At 48.2% G+C, this 18,816-nt stretch overlaps 1 protein-coding gene across 5 annotated transcripts in view; it reads left to right on the top strand.

The window, feature by feature from the left end:
- The window catches only part of LOC138453513 (centriolar coiled-coil protein of 110 kDa-like), a 981,554-nt gene that overhangs the window by 146,379 nt on the left and 816,359 nt on the right, over positions 1–18,816 (top strand). For all 5 annotated transcript variants that reach the window (XM_069606429.1, XM_069606425.1, XM_069606427.1 and 2 more), the window contains one exon: positions 3,209–3,337. In XM_069606429.1, the coding sequence (XP_069462530.1) occupies positions 3,209–3,337 (129 nt within the window). The remainder of the gene's footprint in view (positions 1–3,208; positions 3,338–18,816) is intronic.

Consider the following 18,816-nt stretch of genomic DNA (forward strand, 5'->3'; position numbering starts at 1 on the left):
AAAATGTCTCCTCCCTACTTGTAAATTTGAGGGTTCATTTTTGGGGCATGTTTTCATCTTTTCATGTGGTCTAATGCTAGTCTTAAAGAAGCCACCCATGATTAATTCAATGTTTTATATAAACTATAATGCCCAAAACTACTTTTTCATAAGGTTGATGACCAGTGCCCAGTAATTTCATCGCTGGAAATAAACATTGAGGGGAAAACGATATATTTTTTTTTAAAGCCACTATCCAGCACTTTGCCCAACTACTCTAGGCCTGGAATTTGTTTATATAATTGCACCAGTCCTAAAATATGTTGGGATGGTGTTTAGTGGCTTAAAAAAAAATATGGTTCCCCCCTCCTCGATGTGGATTTCCACTGATGAAATCTCATAAAACCTTGATGACCTGTCCAATCTGAAATATGGAATAGTGTTTTTGTGGTCTGTTTACTCGTGTGAGAGCTAGGCTGCCTGTGGGGTCAGGGTCGAGCTTTGCCTGCATCCTTCAGGCCATTCAACCATCGTTTTGTAAATGGTTATTTTTAATATACTGTGCTTTTCTGTTTAAACAATGGGACCAGGACAGCATGATACATCTGTACATTGATGTTTTTACTTTTTATTTTACCAAAGGTTAAAATAAAAACCAGGCCATCCTCTGTTTTCCTAGGGCGATGTCCTCGTTAATCCAGTTTCAGCACCTGTTTTGGAAGTTGAGACGTTAATGGGTTAATTATCACCTTAGCAATTTGAAACGGACATGTTTTGTCATGTGACACCTATGGGCTTCACTATCCCTGGAAATCTGCAAACAAAAGGTTCTGGGGTCATGTGACTTGACTGTTTGTCCTTGAAGGGTTTTCTAGTATAGTTGTGATCGGTCGTCATCGAACGCTCTCGCGACCAGTAGTCTGAAGGCACGACTGAGAGAACAGAGAGAGCAGGGTTTGCAAACAAAAATGCTGCTCCTGTATTTACATGTGCAGGTACGTGACTCTGTGACCTTGAGGTACCTTTATACGGTTCTTAGTATTTATGAACATCCCTTTGTTTTTTAGAAGCATTAAGCATTGGCTTGCAATAATTTGGTTTACATGTGCAGGCTTTCCATGACTAAATTACAGCAAAAAAACATGGTCACCGGTTTAAGCAGCATTCGGATATAGCCAAGCACTGTGTAGTTTCTTCATGCACGTTTCTGTCAACTTTGGGCACGTTTTTAATGCTCCAAAATGTTAATATTTTGCAGGGATGGCATTGGATAAGCAGGAGCTAAAACCAGCTCCTGGTTATCCAGCATTAACCAGTAGTTAATGGCAGGTTGAGCGTTTAGCGTAGCTACTAGTTGGAAACCTGTAATTGTGTCTGTTGTTTATAACCCCTTATGCTTTAAATGACAGAGAGGGTCCCTAATGTTTATAGATTGTGTGTTTGGGACAGAGTTAAATTCACATAGATGTGTATGTTCGGGATTGGTTTGGCTGGTGAACCAAAAGTTGCTCCTGGTGCTAGTTGGTGTCAAGCTAACCAGGCTCTTCTATGCTACAAGCAGAAGCTAAATAGTTCCCAGCCCCCCTACATTTCGAACTTGGTTTTGTAGCTTTACAAAATCATAATTTGTGCCATTAGATGTAATAGAAAAGTCATACCCCGTGAACAGAAAGGTTGACGCTGCGCTTCTGTATTGGATCTTCAACCTGAATCAACCTTTAAGGGCCCTAAAGTCCAGGTTGATGAGACAGTTTAAAGAATGTTAATTAATGTCCTCCTTCTGTTCTTTGCACACTGTGTGGCAGTTTTCCGAATGTATGTTCTGTGAGTAAGAGTTTAACGATATTTTTACAACAATGCTTCATTGACCATGCAAACAAAGGTGTTGTGTAACTCCGTCTCCTGAACGTGCTCTTTGATACTCCATGCTATAAACTCTAAATCCATTTTGATTGAGCTGTATAAATCGTTTCCTAATCCCTGTATTGTGTCCATTTGCCAATCTTCAAGGTACATTCCAATGTTTATTCAGTTTGCTTGTTTTAATTGACGGTTGTGTATCGCTTGCAGAAATTCAAAACTGCCTCGTGTCTGCTAGAATGCGTGGTGACAAATGTGCACGTTTTTCAATAACGGTGGAACAATTACTGCAAACCAAACAGTGGTGGGACTTAAATTCAGCCATAAAAGTTCAGGGAAGTGCAGACTCCAAACTTTCACATCACCCCCATCAGTGGACCGTCCAACGTACGAAGGTGTTATTTTTTGTAGTCTTCTTGATGACATAGTCATGTCCAGGGAGTGGTCGGGGGTGGCATGTGCTACACCTAGAATCTGATTGTCCACCCCAGGTGCCACCCCATTATTGTGTGTGTGTGTGTGTGCCCGCCCTCATACTTCATGCCACCCCTGCAGAAGTCAGTGCCCCACTTAGGTCACCCCAGTCAAGAGTCTGTACACGCCAATGCTAGATTTTCCAGCTCATAGTTGGTCATTGTGATTCTCTAGAAAATTTGGACCATTGCTTCCATGATCCTTTATCATTGAACTTGCTGGCAAGGGATTATGGCATTTGAAGTCCAAAACATCTAGACTGCCCTGAGTCACCATGCTTCGCCGTTTATACATTTTGCACCTCTTTATTTTGGTTGCCTCTGTTGTAATACTACCCATCGTTGATGTTGAATGAATACGTTGTTATGACTTTATACATATTTTCCTTTATTCGTAAAAGTTTTAAATTGATATGGTGATCAATTGTTAATGATAACAAATATTGGTATATCTTTTTAAAGTATACCCATTTTAACCGTTGACTTCAATATAGTAACATTAGCTCATTCAACGAAAGCTTGTATTTCCGAACCCTAGTTTTCACTGAAAATGTTATGGCCGAAAACCTAATGCTCACTTTTGGTTATAACAGACAGTAGCCGTTGATTTGCCTTCACCGTTGCCAAAGAAATCATGGCTGTGCCACTTTCCTCGATTGTCCCAACTTGACTAATTTTATTCTAAGCGCAAAAAGCTCTCGTTTCCATTTTAACCTTTTGTGAAGTGTAATAATATTGGATTATAAAGAACTTTAAGACATTTGGGAGACATTTACATGTTTTGGTTTGGAGGTGTATGACACAGACCCGAAACTGAAATGCTTGTAATTAATGTACATGATTATTTGTTAATACGACTTTGCCTATTCATTAAACCATCTATTTGCATTTTACAGCTTGATTCCAAGAAGAAAAAAGAAATGCAGCAGTACAGACAAAAGGCAATAGAGCTAGAAGCCAGTAAGCAGAGCAAAAAGAACACCTCTTTATTGAATCGTGTCCATGAAATCCTAGACAATGTACAGGTCGGTGATTAAGAGTAATGAAATCATTTGTAAAATCATTGACCACCCTTGAGGGAAGAATTTGCCTGGATTATTTATCCTGACTGGATTATTTATAAGAGTTTTATCACGGTTTTTAGCAATCTGGTTTTCTTCCACTGACAATTAGTAACATTTACAGCTGTGTGAAAGCATGCCTCTGTAATCTCTTTATAAATGATTCCCAAACATTTCTTACAATTATAATACTTTTAGTTCAGAGCTGTTATATCCTCAATATATAATGCACAGTTTTATAAACCTGTCTAGTAGTGCATATTCCTGTGCGCATTGTCATTGTCCTGACCAATCAGCATATGAGATTGTAAAGCACCTGGGCAAGACCTCCCTGTAGTATTCCGGTCTAATTTAGCAGCTGGACCTAGTCCTCCTCCTCTGCTCGCATATGCACTGTTGGTCTGCCAGGATTGTTAAAAAACACAAGGGACTGTTTGTACTGTTGTGGGTTTGCCTACTGTGGGTTTCCCAATTCTATAGTGTCACTCAGGAACACACAGTTTCTTTATTGGGGTAGATTGGGATGGGCACGTGTCTTTGTCTTGGCTTTCAAGCGCATGTTGGTGCACTATGGCATGCTAAAAACACATGTTAGGCTACTGTGGGCTGTCCATGTGTTTGCTGCTTTCTGGATGAAGAAATTCTTAAGTCTTAAATAGGTTTTCTCTGTCAAGCAGGTTCAGATATGTTCTAAAATACTGAAGAATGAAAACTACGTTCTCCAGTGGATTCCTCTTTTTCAATTTTTACATGTTTTGAATCTAATTGGACCCTCACTGTTCATTGATACAATGATCCTTGTTCGAAATACACTGACTCTGTGCTCTTTTCATGGGCACTAGGACAGGTCATTCAACAGCTGACCGGTTTCTGTGGTACAGGGTGGTTACACCACATTCCTCAGGGCTTTATGGGGGCATCAGTTTAGGTGCCTCCTAGGTTACAATGGCAGCGTAGTCTGCATTACTCAACAGCCTCTCCCTGTAGGGATGACATGAGGGGAGGGGAGAAAAGAGAGGGGGGGTTTATTTAATTAAGTAGTTCTCACTTGTTTAGCCTTGCATGTGATTTTTTTTTTAAAAATTCTTTTTGTTTTCATCCTTATATGAACAAGATGAAAAGAAAAAAAAAACTGCAATACAAATCAAACTCTAATCTAGAACATCCGTAACCCCCGCCCCTCTCCCCCACTGTAACGCCAACGGATCCCCCCACCAGCCCTGTCCCCCCGTTCCCGGTTATTCATAAATGTCCAAAAGCTTCAGTCTCTGGAGGCACCACTGCTCCCTAAAGTCCCATTTCAAGTATGCCAGTGTCTCTTCCCCAGTCTGCCGGGAAGTCCCACAGTATATTATTTACTGCATAAGATGCCCATTCCATCAAGACTATGTCCCAGATTTTCCATAACAAGTCTTGTTCCATCGGGATTGCGGGGCTTTTCCACCTCTGTGCAATAAGGGCCATCGCAACCAACGTGAAGATGACTTTTGCCTTGGTTCTACCCTTCCCCTCTACTTCTCCCCCCAATCCTCTCTTTCCCAGCAGAATTTCCCGTGGGTCCTGGTTGGCCTCTTCCCCCAGCGCCTGAGAGAGGGCCTGCGCGACCCCACTACAGAAGGACCTGATAGCGGAACAATCCCACCATATATGGGGCCGCGGATCCCCTCTACCCACAACCCCTCCAGCATTTCGCCTCAGTCATCGGGTACATCGCATGCAGGGGGACTGGAGTGTAATGCCAGCCATACAAATATTTATACCATGCCTCTTGCAGTTGAGCCACTCTTGCCACTTTTGGGATCAACTTCCAAAGCCTTTCCGAATCCTCCTGTCCCATGCTGAGACCCGGTTGCTGTTGCCAGCTCTTCATATACGCCTATGTAGGTGCTGGGCCTGCCTGCTCTAGTTGTCTATATAAGTCTGAAATTAGCCCTTTGGAGCCCTCATGGGTGATGAGAAATCACTCAAACTGCGTGAGGCTCCGCGTCGCCGCCTTTCTTATATCCCCTGACAACACCCAGTGCCTGATCTGGAAATAACGATGCCTCTCCCGTTCTCCCACCCCGAACTCGTGTTTGCATTCCTCAAACGTTTTCACCCTTCCCCCACTGAACATGTCCCTCAGCGTTCTACAGCCCCCCTCTCTCCCACTGTACAAACGCCCCTTGCTCCACCCCGGTGTAAAATCCCCATTATTTAAAATTGGGGTAAACGGGGACGGGAAGGGCGTGATCCCCCGCTTCTCCACTGCCCTGTCCCAGAAATCCACCACCCCCTTCGTGATCGAACTTAAATATAGATGCGAAGGCCTTAATCTTCGTGGGAGCCACAGTAATTCCCCCAAGTGATGCCGAGCCACAGCCCTATCCGTGTTTACCCAGTGCTTAAGATAGGTATCAGAAAACCATTCCCTGATCACCCTCTATTGAGCTGCTTCGTAGTAGCGGCGAAAATCGGGGAAGGCCAAGCCCCCCCCCCCCTCTCTCTAGGGGCCACTAGCAGCCGCCTAGCCAAACGCGGCCTCTTCCCCTCCCAGATAAACTCTTTGGCCGCCCCATCCAGTCTCCTGAAAAAGCTCTCTGGGACCGGAAGCGGGATGGCCTGGAACAGGTACATTATTCGGGGAAGCACCACCATTTTGAGGACGGCCCCCCTTCCCGGCCATGACTGTCACAGGGCACCCCACCTCCGTAAGTCTTTCTTGATATTTGCTAATAAGGGCTCATAGTTTGCTGCGCACCATCCCGCCAGAGAGGGTGTAATACGGACTCCCAAGTACTGCAGCCCATTTGGGCTCCACTTGACTGGGGAGGTCGCCTGCGTCTGTCACCTCCTGCTTTCCCAGGAATATATTCATTAGTTCTGATTTTAGGAGATTAATTCGCAAACCTGATAGCTCCCCAAATCTGGTGAGTAAGTCTATGCTCGCTTTAATGAAGACCTTAGGGTTTGTGAGGGTAAGCAACATATCGTCGGCAAAGGCCGCTACCTTATGCTGCCTGCCACCAAATGGTATGCCTTGAATCTCCTCCGCCTCCCGAATAGCCAAAAGCAGTGGATCCAAATATATTGCGTAGAGTAAGGGGAAGAGGGTACAACCCTGCTTCGTCCCCCGCCTCAATCTAAACGGCTGGGACATCTCCCCATTCACCAAGATCCGCGACGTGCGGTTCTTATAGTTGGCTGAAACCATTTGTATAGTTCCCGTACCCAGGCCCATCCTTTCCATCACCTGAAATAGAAACGACCACTCCACTCGGTCAAATGCCTTTTCGGCGTCAAGCGCCAAAAGTACCGCCGGAGTGGACGTTTTGCGCGATTTCTCCACCAGGTGGGCAACCCTTCTAATGTTATCCGCGGTTTACCTCACTACGACAAAGCCTGATTGGTCCTGATCAATCAAGAAAGGGAGGTGCCTCTCCAGGTGTTTCGCCAAGATTTTGGTAAAAATCTTGGCCTCCATATTTATAAGGGCAATGGGACGGTATGAGGCACATTCCGCCGAGTCCTTCCCGGCTTTGTGTATGAGGGAAATTTTGGCCTCCTCCATCGAGGGAGTGATACCCCCACCCCTGCCGAATGTATTAAATAATTGCGTTAGATGCGGAACCAGGAGATGGGAGAAAGCATTGTAGAAGGAGGCCGGGTAGCCATCTGGCCCAGGGGCCTTGCCGAGGGGAAGCATTGCTATAGCGGCCCTAACCTCATCCTCCGTGATTGGGCGGCCCAAATCCCCGCCTTCTTCTTTGGACAGTCTCGGAAGAGGGAGCACCTCCAAGAACTCTCTCTGTGGCTGGGTGGTCGGATGCTTGTGATGAATACAACGCCTCATAGAATTCTTCTAGTCTCCCCTTTATCCCTTCAGTCTGGGTGAGTCTTTCCCTCTGTATTCTTAATCGCCGTTATGGCCTTCTACTCCCTTTGTCCCCTCAAGAGACGAGCTAAGAGTGAGTCCGCCTTTTTGGCCTTGGCGTAAAATGTTTGACGAACCCTGAGCATTGCCTCCTTTGCCTTTTTGGTGCGCAAGATCCCCAACTGCCCCTCCGCCAGCCTATACCTCCTATGTGCCTTCCTAGTTGGGGTCTCCTGAACGGCCGCCCTGGCCTCTTCATCTTCATTCTCTAGTTGGGTTTCCAGGCCCCTCAGTAATCTGCTTCTCTCCGCCTTCATAGCAATGATGTCCCACCTTAAAGTCGCTTTAAAGGCATCCCACCTCACACTCTGACTTGTGTCCCCACTGGTATTCCTCTCGAAGAATTCCCTTATCTTGTCTGCAAGCTCCTCTCGCAACACCTGGTCCCTCAGAAGCTCCCCCAGGAACCTCCAACTCCATATCGCCGACCTTCGCCTCCCCAGCCGCATATGCATTTGCACAACCTTGTGGTCGGCAATTCCAAGGGGGCCCACCTCCACATCTTCGACCTGCCCAACTAGACTGGAGACCCACATATAATCAATTTGAGACTGCGTTCTATGGACATCTGATAGAAAAGTATAACCCTCTTCCCCGCCCCGAACTGCGCTCCATACATCACGCATCCCAGCCTCCACCCATTTCGCCCTCAGCTGAGGAGACGCGACAGCGCCGCCTCACTCCCTGTCGAGCCGGGACCGGTCCTCCTTTCTATCCCAGGCGAGGTTGAAGTCCCTCATCACTATCACCTGCCCCCTAGCAAAATTCTCTAAAGTCCCCAATGTCTCCCGCAAGAATTGGTCTTGTCCCACACTGGGGCCATACACCGAGACAATGGTGTATTGAGATCCTAATATCTCCCCTCTGACCATAATGTATCTCCCATTGCTGTCCCTGAGGATATCATGGGGTCTAAAGTTGATGCTCTTCCCAAAAGCCAGGGCGACACCTCCCCTTTTCGTGGGGCCCGACGCAAACAAGATCAGTGGGAAGCCCCTCAGGCTCAGATGACCCTGATCTCGCTTTAATAAATGTGTCTCCTGCAGCGCCAGCACGTCTGGCTGCTGAGATTTAGTGAAAAGCTCCAGTTTTGTGCGTTTGAGGGGGGAGTTCAGTCCCCTCACATTATGCGTTAACCGCTTAAAGACAGCGTTGTGAAGCAGTTCGCCAGCCATTTCCCCCTTTTATCCATATCACGGCTCTTCTCCACTTCTTGGGACCAATACCCTCCTCCACCCCTTCCTTCCACTCCTTTCTCTCCTTTCCTTGCCGTATTGCCCAGCCCTATACCCCCCCCTCCTCCTCCATTGGCAACCATAGTGAACGCCCCCGCCCTCCCCCTCTCTCCACCCAGAAACCCCAACTGTGGGTGAGATTGCCCCCTCCTCTCCCCCACACCCCCTGCCTCCTCCACCAGTCCCGCCCTCCCACCCCCACCTAGGGATAGGATTTCCCCTCCCTCCCCCCCCATTGCACCAGAGCAGATGCCTCTTCCGCTCCCTCTCCTTTCTCCTACCGGGCCACATTGCCCTTACTGATCCCAAAATGTTGCACCTCCTTCCTCCACACTCCTCTGACACCCTTATAGGTCCACCACCCCTCACGCTCCAAAAGCTCAGTCAAGAGCTCCCCCCATTGCCAACTCCGTCCTCCGCCCTACTCCCCCCCCCCCTTCCTGCGGGGAGCCACTGTTAGCTCTCGCGCTCCTCCTCCTCTTGCCCCCTACCGTGGACCACTCCCACGGCTTTTGCCATGGCCTGTTATCTCCTGCTCGTCCTACCCTGCTCGGGGGTCCCCATCAAGGTCAAGACGTAGCAGAGTGGCTCCCTCCTGGACAGTTGTTATCCACTTCTGCGTGACTTCCCAATCAAATAAAAGGCCAAATGGAAGTCCACTTATAGCGGATACCGCGCTCTTTCAGCACTGGCGCCATCGGTCTCCTCTTGACTAGGGTGATACTTGCCAGGTCATGGTATAGAGCTATCTGTTGGCCTTTGTACACTATAAGTGCCGGCTTCCGTGCGGCTTGAAGAACAGCCTCCTTTTGAGCGTATCTAGCAAAGGGGGCGAGTACATCTCTCAGCGTAGGGGTGGGCCCCCCGACGGGCCTACCAATCCTGTGGACGCGATCCAGTTCAATGGCGTCCGGGCCCGCTGCTCCTATAATGTCCGCGAAGATGCCCTGGATTTCCTGTTTCAGTCCCTATCCGAGACTGACTCCGGTAGTTGTTTCACCCTTATATTAATTCTGCGCGACCTGTTTTCAACATCCTCCATCTGGATCTCAAGATTCCGGGTCGCCACATCGAGGCGCTGTATGGCTTCACTATTAGCCGTTGTATCTTTTTCCATTTCCTGGAGACCCATTTCCAAAAGATCAGTCCTTTCGCCCAGTTGCCGCAGGTCTCGCATTATCTCCCCGAGAGCCTCATTAAGATCTGCCCTCATCAGCTGGAACTGATCTTGGAATGTCTTTGCCAAGTTGGTGTGGAGCACCTGGATCTCGCCCAGTATGTCCTGTCCAGCTACTGAGGCAGCTCCCGTTGCGTCTCCTCCATCATACCTCTATCCTCCAAGTCGCCAGTTCCCCCATCCGAGCCCTCACCTGCATCCTGCACCGACCACAGTGAGCGGAGGATGCCCTAGGACTCCCGTAGGTGCTGTAGGGGTTTCCCACTCTTCCCTTTGTGGCGCATTGCCATTTGACCAAGCTGTGGGCTGCCGCCTGGGGGCTGATTCCACCTTGTGCCTGTCTCTCCTGCCCTCTGTCCGGTGTGATCCCTTCACCAGGCGAGGCTCCGTGGGTCGGCCCTTCCACACTGGGCCCCCCGTTCAGCACCCCCATGCTCGGACCCCCTGCCTCCCCCGCCTCCCGGCGTGCCACCAGGAGTCGCGCTCCCAAGGTACCCCGGTCGGGTGTGCACGCCACGGGATGGGCTCAGTGGCAACGATCTCCAGAAGCCAGAAGAAGAAGCCGCCCCAGGCACCACCCCACTCGGGTGTGAGTCTGCAGTAGGGCCAACAGCAAGATGCGGTGCCAGCACCCTTGAAATAAACAGTCACTAAGGCTCTGGAGGCCACCCCAGCCCACAAATTCCACGGGCCGTCGCTCCCTCCCCTTCATGGGCCTCCACTTCCCGGGGAGCAGCCTGGGCAGCCCCCTCCTCTCGCACCTTCTTTTCAGAAGCGTAGAACTAGAGGCCCTCGCGTCCCTCACCAGCCTCCTGCTGTGGTTTCATCTGGCCGCAGCTTCCCGGAGCTCCAGGTCGCTCCGCTCTTCTTCTACGTACTCTGGCCGCTGCCCATCATCCTCCTAGGCTGAGCGTTGGTGGGAAGAGGCACCCACCCGAGGCTCAAGGTTGCGGGTCCTCCGACGATCACCTCCTACGGTGGCGCCCCACCTCAGCTCCTCCAGCGGGGCGGGCACTCGGTCGGTGCCGCTGGGCCACTCCACTCTGGGCTTGCCGACTGCGAGCTTCCACCGGCCGCCTATCCTGCCTCCTGCCTCCAACAGCCCCCGCAGGCAGCCACCGGCCGCCCAGCACCTTCTTCATCCACAATGGCCCGCGCGTCAGCCACGAGGCAAGGCCAGCGGGCGGCTCGACCTTCCTCCGCGCTGGTCCGCCGAGTCGACACCGGGCCGTTACGCATCCAGGTTCTTTGTTTTCAGGGGTCCCCTCCCCACCACGCCTCGCAATGCTCTCCCGCCGGTGTCGGGACCTCCGTCATTCCGCTCGGTGTTTTAACACAGCTGTCAGGGCGGTGCACCGCTCTGTTACCGTTTGGGAGTTGGGAGCTGCAGACGGTGCATCTACTCCCCAATGTCCGCCATCTTGGAATCTTGCATGTGATTCTTAATTAACACACTGCACGTATAGTAGTACAAAATAAAAGGAAGGGGAGGCTTACCCTTTCCATGTAGCTAGTAGTTCTGTGTACGGGAGGGTGAGGCGGCCTGGGACCTATGGGCCAAAATGCAGTTTTCAATAAAGTTTCAAGTGCATGATCACACTAGCATTTGCAAGCACTAACGAATGCATTCCAGCATTTTTTGTCATTTTTAAATCATTTATAAACCGAGATTTCAAATGGTTTTCTGTGGGGGTGGCCGCATGTTGGCGTGCCATCTCCTTCTGCAAGTATACCAAACCAGACGGGATCCGATTGCGCAATCCCGTCTGCGTCCTCGTTTTTAGGCCGAGCGCATGTCAGTTTCCCCCGCTGCTCGGGGGAGAGACTACGAGCACCAGCTGTGCTATGCAGAGACAGGGGCTTACCTCATGCTTTCGTGCAAGGGGTCTGGCCGGCCACGCGTGAGGAGTTCTCAACGCTGCTGCTCGCCAGACCTCTTTGTTTATGGTTACCATGACGCCGCTGCGCGTCACGTGTGCGGTGCACAAAATCGCCGTACAGGAATGACCTTGCGGCGTTCATTTTGGAGTCAGGTTAACTGACTGGTTCGATTCCAGACGCCTTTGTGTTTTGGTTATAAATTATGTGTTAGTCTATAAGGGAAAACATGTGGTTTACTCTCATTCCATTTCACCAGCCCATCATCCCAAGAAGGGGTGATGGTATTACGTGTTATGGTATTTGTGTTGCGCAAGGCGGCATGTTGTCACAATTGAGTTGTGGATAACCAAATTTGAGATATGTACAATGCCGTGGCACATTCCAAATTGCAGATTACATGCTTACAAGATTGAAAAAGTACAAAGCTGCAAATATGTGAAAATCTGTAAACCTATATATCCAAAAGTACGAGGGTAGACGGGTGGCAGTAAAGGTGGTGTCTCGCAGTATACCATGTTCTCCAAACAGTCGATGGTCATGCTTCACTTGTGGCAAAATAGCTATCTTACAAAGGATGCCTCTGATGTGAAATAGTTGAAATAGTTATCAGGTAGCTCCAGCCCGCTGTTACGCTCACCTGGATCCCACAGAGGCGTCGATCGGGCCCGTACAGCTGCGGTCTCCACCAACGTGATGCGTAGTGCCGAGATTACTGTCTGGACTGGCCTGCCTAATCCAGTCTGCTTGATCCATAGAAGTATTCTCCTGCAAGTGGAGAAAGGGATTTAACCACCCGTGGACATGAGTGATAGCTCCCTCCCAATGTTCTCGTTCTCCCTCCTTGTCACCTCCGATATCCCCTTTTTGGAACCTCACCGTATGTATTTAAATGATGAGCTCTCCATCCTGCGTAGATTGCAGGGGCGCGTTGATGCCAGTTACTTCATTGGTTTGAAGGCGTGGGAGAGTTCCGGAGAGTATTGACTCTGAGATTCCTGGCAAAGTTTGGGAAGTATCAAGTTCATAAAGTTGAATATGTCCGATAATTCACTCTTGTTCCCCCCCTTCCTTCCTTGTGTTGCAACTAAGACCGTGCGAAGATACCCCTCGTGGCAGTTGGTGGCGCTCAGGTAAGAGTTTGTATTACCCGACGCCGTCCGGTAAATGTTGCCGGTGTTTAACGTGTTTTCTCTCCGTTTGCAGTTGCGGGACATGAAGATGTGGAGAGTTATAGAATAATGCCTCCGGTGGTAATCAGGTAAGTCTATGATGATAACTATTTTATTTGTTGGTTTTCTCTGCTCACCTTGTTGTTTTCTTTTGTCCCTCAGATGCCAGAGTTCGGCGAAGAAATGATGGAAGCAGCGCTGAATCGAAAGATGCTGCGAGGACTGGTGAGTACGGCGCAGCGCTGCAACTGAAGATGCGACACGTACAGAAATGATGTTCTTTCCAGGTCCGGAGGCGAGATGGATCAGGTGAGGAATTCGAAATAGTACGTTTTCTAATCTTATCCTTTTCTTTCCTCTTGGTTTTAGGAGCTCCAGATTCGAGGCGGGCGTGGCAGAAGACGATGCAGACTGCAGGCACGATGAGCGTTACGCTGCTGGATGCAGAATAATGCGAAGCGTGTGCTGTTGTTCAGGCGTGGTTTAAATAGCCTCCAAAGTAGTTCCAGGTAAGAAGTTCCCTAGAACCACGCCCGAGTAAAGAATAGTCCCTGTAGAAAAATAGTCCTATCCAGGCCTCACGTTGGCTTGGATTCACTAGCAGCATGGTCTGCATCAGGTAAGTAAAGTCTATGAGCCTGGCGCCTAAGGCGCCAGGACTGAACCCAAACAGCCCCCAGCCGGGGCTGTTGGGGCTTTAATAAGTATCTGGATGCCTGCTCCTGGAGCTGATGAGCTTGGTCCTGATGCCTGGGGGTAGGCATCATGACAGCACCCCCCCTACCCCCAAGGCCCCTCCTAAAGTTGTTCTTCCCCTTGGCCCTGGTTTGTCTGGGAAGTCTCGATGGAATTTCTTCACTAACCGAGGTGCATGAACGTGGTCACTAGGCTCCCATGACCTTTCTTGTGGTCCGTAGCCCTTCCAATCTATTAATGTTTTGATTTAACCATCTTGGAGTTCAGGATATTTTTTACCTCGAATTCAGGTTCTCCATCTATCAAGATGGGGTCGGGTGGTTTGGTTAATCTTGTTCCTGGTTGAACTGGTTTTAAAAGTGAAACATGAAAGACGGGATGAATTTGCATATTAGAGGGTAATTCCAATTTGATGGCCGCCGGGTTGATAATGGCCTTAATGGTGTAAGGTCCCAAATATCTAGGGTTAAAAGTCTGAGTTGCCTTCAGAGGTATTTGTTTTGTAGCCAGCCAAACTTGATCCCCAATCTGGTATCGTGGAGTTTCACTTCTATGTTGATCAGTGTTTTTCTTATATTTCTCTTTTGCTTGTTTCAAATGTTCTGTTGCATCTTTAAAGGCATGTGTAATAGTTGAGTGTAAAAGACTAACTGCGGGCATTTCTAAATGCTGAGGCGAATCTAGCTCTGAGGTTCGAGGATGATGTCCATATAAGGTATAAAAGGGGCTTTGTCCGGTTCCTGAATGTACAGAGTTATTGTATTCATACTCGGAAATCCATAAAACATCTTTCCAATTACTTTCGGTCTGGTGTAGCATACAACGTAGGTACTGTTCAAGAGTCTGGTTGGTCCTCTCCGTCTGAGCATCGGTCTGGGGATGGTAACTGGTTGATAACCTCACGTCGATTTGCGGTAATTTCTTCCAAAAATGTGAAATGAATTGACTACCTCGGTCAGAGACCAATACGAAAGGAAATCCGTGTATTCGAACAATGTTTTCGAGAAACTCCTTGGCCAGAATTGAAGCAGAAGGTAATCCCTTTAAAGGAATAAAGTGGGCCATTTTGGAAAACAGATCCACAATAACTAGAATGGTGTTACCTCCATTACATGGAGGTAGATCTGTAATAAAGTCTAAAGATAAGGTGTGTCATGGTGTAGGTGCAATATCCAAAGGTTGTAAAAGGTCAGTTGGTTTTTCCTTCTGACTTTTGTTTTGGGCCCAAATGCCACAAGACATCACAAATGACTTTATTTCTTTTCGCCAGATAGGCCACCAGAATTGTCTCTTAATTTTAGCTTCAGTTTTTGCGATACCTGGGTGCCGGGTGTCATGATAATTGGAGATGACTAGTTCTTGTAGTTCCTTGTGTGATAGAAATAGTCGCCCTTGATAATAAGGTAGGTCATTGATGACTGAGTAGTCCGGGCCTTTCTTTACCCAGTCCTGCATGGCTGTTGGATCGAAGAGTTGTTGCATCTTTACCTGAATATCCTCTAGTGTCTGTAGAGTAGTTATGCCAAGAATTCTTTGTTCTGAAATTATAGGCACCGGTTCTGGGTTCGCATATGCTTCTCCCATCCCTATTCGGGATAAGGCATCTACCTTGCCATTTTTACAGCCTGGTCGATAAGTGATCACGAAATCGAACTCGGCAAAGAACAATGCCCATCGAAGTTGGCGCGACGATTGGGCCTTGGCTGTTTTTAAATACTGCAGGTATCGGTGATCGGTGATTACAGTAATGGTATGCCTGGCACCGAGAAGATAATGCTGCCAAGCCTTGAAGGCGGATTTGATGGCTAATAACTCTTTGTCGGTAACCGCATAGTTTAATTCGGGTGCAGAGAACTTTCTGGACCAAAATGCTACTGGGTGAAGTTGACTGGTTTCACGATCCTTCTGGGACAGGACAGCTCCCATGTCTAAACTGGATGCATCAGTTTCAACTATGTATGGAAGTTCAGGGCGTGGATGCTTTAAGACAGGTGCAGATGTGAATTTTGCTTTCAGCTCTTGGAAGGCCTTTTCAGCTTCTTCGGTCCACAAGAAGCGTTTGTTTTTTCGCAAAAGTGCTGTGATAGGGTGTACAACATGTGAGAAATCCGGAATGAATCTGCGGTAGAAATTAGCAAATCTGAGCATGCTTTGTACCCCTTTAACTAACTGGGTGATGGCCACCTGAGAATTGCGTCCACCTTTCGAGAGTCCATTTGGACTCCTTTTGGAGTCAGGATAAATCCAAGGAATTCAACTTGCATAGCATGAAAAACGCATTTTTCCAATTTTGCATATAACTTGTGCTGGCGTAGTTTCTCGAGGACTGCACGAATGTGCTTCACGTGGTCTGATTCTGAGGAGGCGTACACTAGAATATCGTCTATGTATACGACAACACAGATGTCGATGAGTTCACGAAGGACATTGTTCATAAAATACTGGAAGGCTGCTGGTGCATTGCACAACCCGAAGGGCATCAACTGGTATTCCAATAACCCGTACTTAGTGCGAAAGGCAGTCTTCCATTCGTCGCCTTTCTTTACACGTACCAGATGATGTGCCCCTCGGAGATCTAATTTAGTGTAGATGCAAGCGTCCTTTACTTGATCTTCTAATTTGGGGATCAGAGGCAATGGGTATCAGTTTTTAACCGTGATCTGATTTAACGCGCGGTAGTCTATACACGTTCTGAGGTCACCCTCCGTTTTAGGCACGAAGAGCAAAGCTGAAGATGCAGCGGACTTGGATGGACGAATGAAGCCATTAGCAAGGTATTGGTCCAAGTATTGTCACAGGTGAAGGTTTTCGGGTTCCGTAAGGGCGTAGATCCTACTACATGGAGGTTGTGCACCGGGTATGAGATCGATTTGACAATCCTATGATCTGTGAGGTGGCAAGGTGTTGGCCTGTTGTTTTTGGAAAACATCCTGGAATTCTTGATATTCCTGAGGTAACTGCACGACTGGAGTAGCAACTGTGGCCAGGCCTTGGTTCAAGGGTTTTTCCGGGTAACAAGTATGTGCACAATCTGGGAAGGTTATTCTCTTCTCTTGCCAATCAATAAAAGGATTATGTGTTTCCAACCAAGGTATCCCCAGTATTATTTGGAACTGCGGGGCTTTGATTAAATCAAACACAATAGTCTCTCGATGGCCATCTTGACCCAATAATGTCATCTCTGCGGTGGAATGAGTTACAGGCCCAGAGGCAATTTCAGTTCCTTCGACTGTGGTGATGACATCCGAAGTGGTCTATTTGCAGAGAGATAGATTCATCCTAGTAGCCAATTCGTGGTCCACATAGTTTCCTACGGTCCCGCTATCAATGTATGCCCTTACTGCGTGCATGTGTGATGGCTGCCTTGGATCCACAAGGACCATTGGTATGATGATGTGCGAGGTCTGAGTATCCTTCTTCAAGCTCGGCAAGCGGACCTCTACGCTTGTCGGGTGTGGTCGTTTCCCGAATCAGGCTCTGTTTGATTTTTATCAGCAACTCCGACTACTTTTTTGGATGGTTTTATAGGGCAATCCCGTAGAAAATGTCCTGAGTCCCCACAGTAGAGTCATAATTGCATCTGCCGTCTCCTTTCTCTTTCCTTTTGAGTTAAGGGTCCCTTGACCCCCCGATCTGCATCGGTTCTGGTGCATCTGTTCCTTTGAGGGTAACATTGGGTTTAACCAATACCCGATTCTCGAACTTAGCTCGTTCAGCCTTTCTATTCTGAAGTCTGTGGTCTAACTGGACCACTAAGTCTATATATTCTGCGCAATCCTGAGGTGGGTTCACAACTTGGGCCAACACATCTTTGAGTTCACCCCAAAGTCCACAATGAAATAATGTAATTCGTTTTACCTCTGGCTATCTGGTTTCCACCACCAACCTATTGAAGGTTGCGATAAAGGTTAGTAGATCCTGGTTACCTTGTCGTAAGGATAAGAGTTTGTTATCTAGGGCCTGTACCTGTGAATGTCTGGCAAATAGTCTCTCCATGCTCAATTGAAACCCTTGGAAATCCCGAAGAAGAGGGTCATCCTGGTTGACTAGTGGAATTGACCAATCCACTACGCTGCCACTAAGGTATGATAGTACAAAGGCTATTTTGGCTTGGTCGTTCGGACAAGCTCCAGGTCTGCATAAAGAGTGCAATCGGCATTGGTTCATAAACACGGCAAACTTTTTCGGGTCCCCAGCAAAACGTTCAGGTGGAGCTAAAGGAATGCTCCCTGGTAGAACCACTTGCACAGGAGTGCTCGATGAAACAGGAGTTGGATTCTCCCCGAGTCCAGGTAATGGTGTTTGCCCAGCTTGGTTTTGCAGCAATTGTCTAGCAAAATAATCAGTACGCTCCTTTGACACAATCAGTTCTCTCCTAAGGGCATTCGTTTCTTGGCGCGCAGAGTGCACTTCTGCCCTAAGTTCCCCTAACAATAGGGCTAGTGGTCGGTTTCTGAGGTTTCCATGACGCCTGGGTGGGGATTTGTAGATGGGCTTCGCGTTCTGTTACGCTCACCTGGTTCCCACAGAGGCGTCGATCAGGGCCCGGACAGCTGTGGTCTCCACCAACGTGATGCGTAGTGCCGAGATGACTGTCTGGACTGGCCCGCCTAATCTCGTCTGCTTGATCCGTAGAAGTATTCTCCTGCAAGTGGAGAAAGGATTTAACCACCCGTGGACATGAGTGATGGTTCCCTCCCACTGTTCTCGTTTCTCCCTCCTTGTCACCTCCAATATCCTCTTTTTGGAACCTCACCTTATGTATTTAAATGTTGAGCTCTCTATCCTGCGTGGATTGCAGGGGCGCGTTGATGCCAGTTACTTCACTGGTTTGAAGGCGCGGGAGAGTTCCGGAGAGTATTTACTCTGAGGTTCCTGGCAAAGTTTGGTAAGTATCAAGTTCATAGAGTTCAATATGTTCGATAATTCACTCTTGTTCCCCTCTTCGTTCCTTGTCTTGCAACTAAGACCGTGCAAAGATACCCCTCATGGCAGTTGGTGGCGTTCAGGTAAGAGTCTGTATTACTATTATTATCAGGGACGGCGATGGGAGCCACCTTCGCCCCGAGCCTCGCCAACCTATATGTTGCCAACTTCGAGGAAGAGAGGATCGATCATCCCAACAATCCCTGGCTGAGCAAAATAGAACTCTGGTCGAGGTACATCGACGACGTTCTACTGATTTGTACAGGCAACGAAACAGATCTTGCTTCCTTTATGGAGTGGCTCAATATGCAAAATCCTTTCCTCAGATTCTCTCGAACCCACAGCAAAAGTACAGTACACTTTCTCGACCCGACTTTGAAGATAAGAAATGAAACCATTACAAGTACTTTTTTCAACAAACCAACCGATAGGAACTCACTACTTAT

This window comes from Ambystoma mexicanum, chromosome 4p, assembly GCF_040938575.1.
Source record: "Ambystoma mexicanum isolate Mex_15411 chromosome 4p, UKY_AmexF1_1, whole genome shotgun sequence".
Taxonomy (NCBI): domain Eukaryota; kingdom Metazoa; phylum Chordata; class Amphibia; order Caudata; family Ambystomatidae; genus Ambystoma; species Ambystoma mexicanum.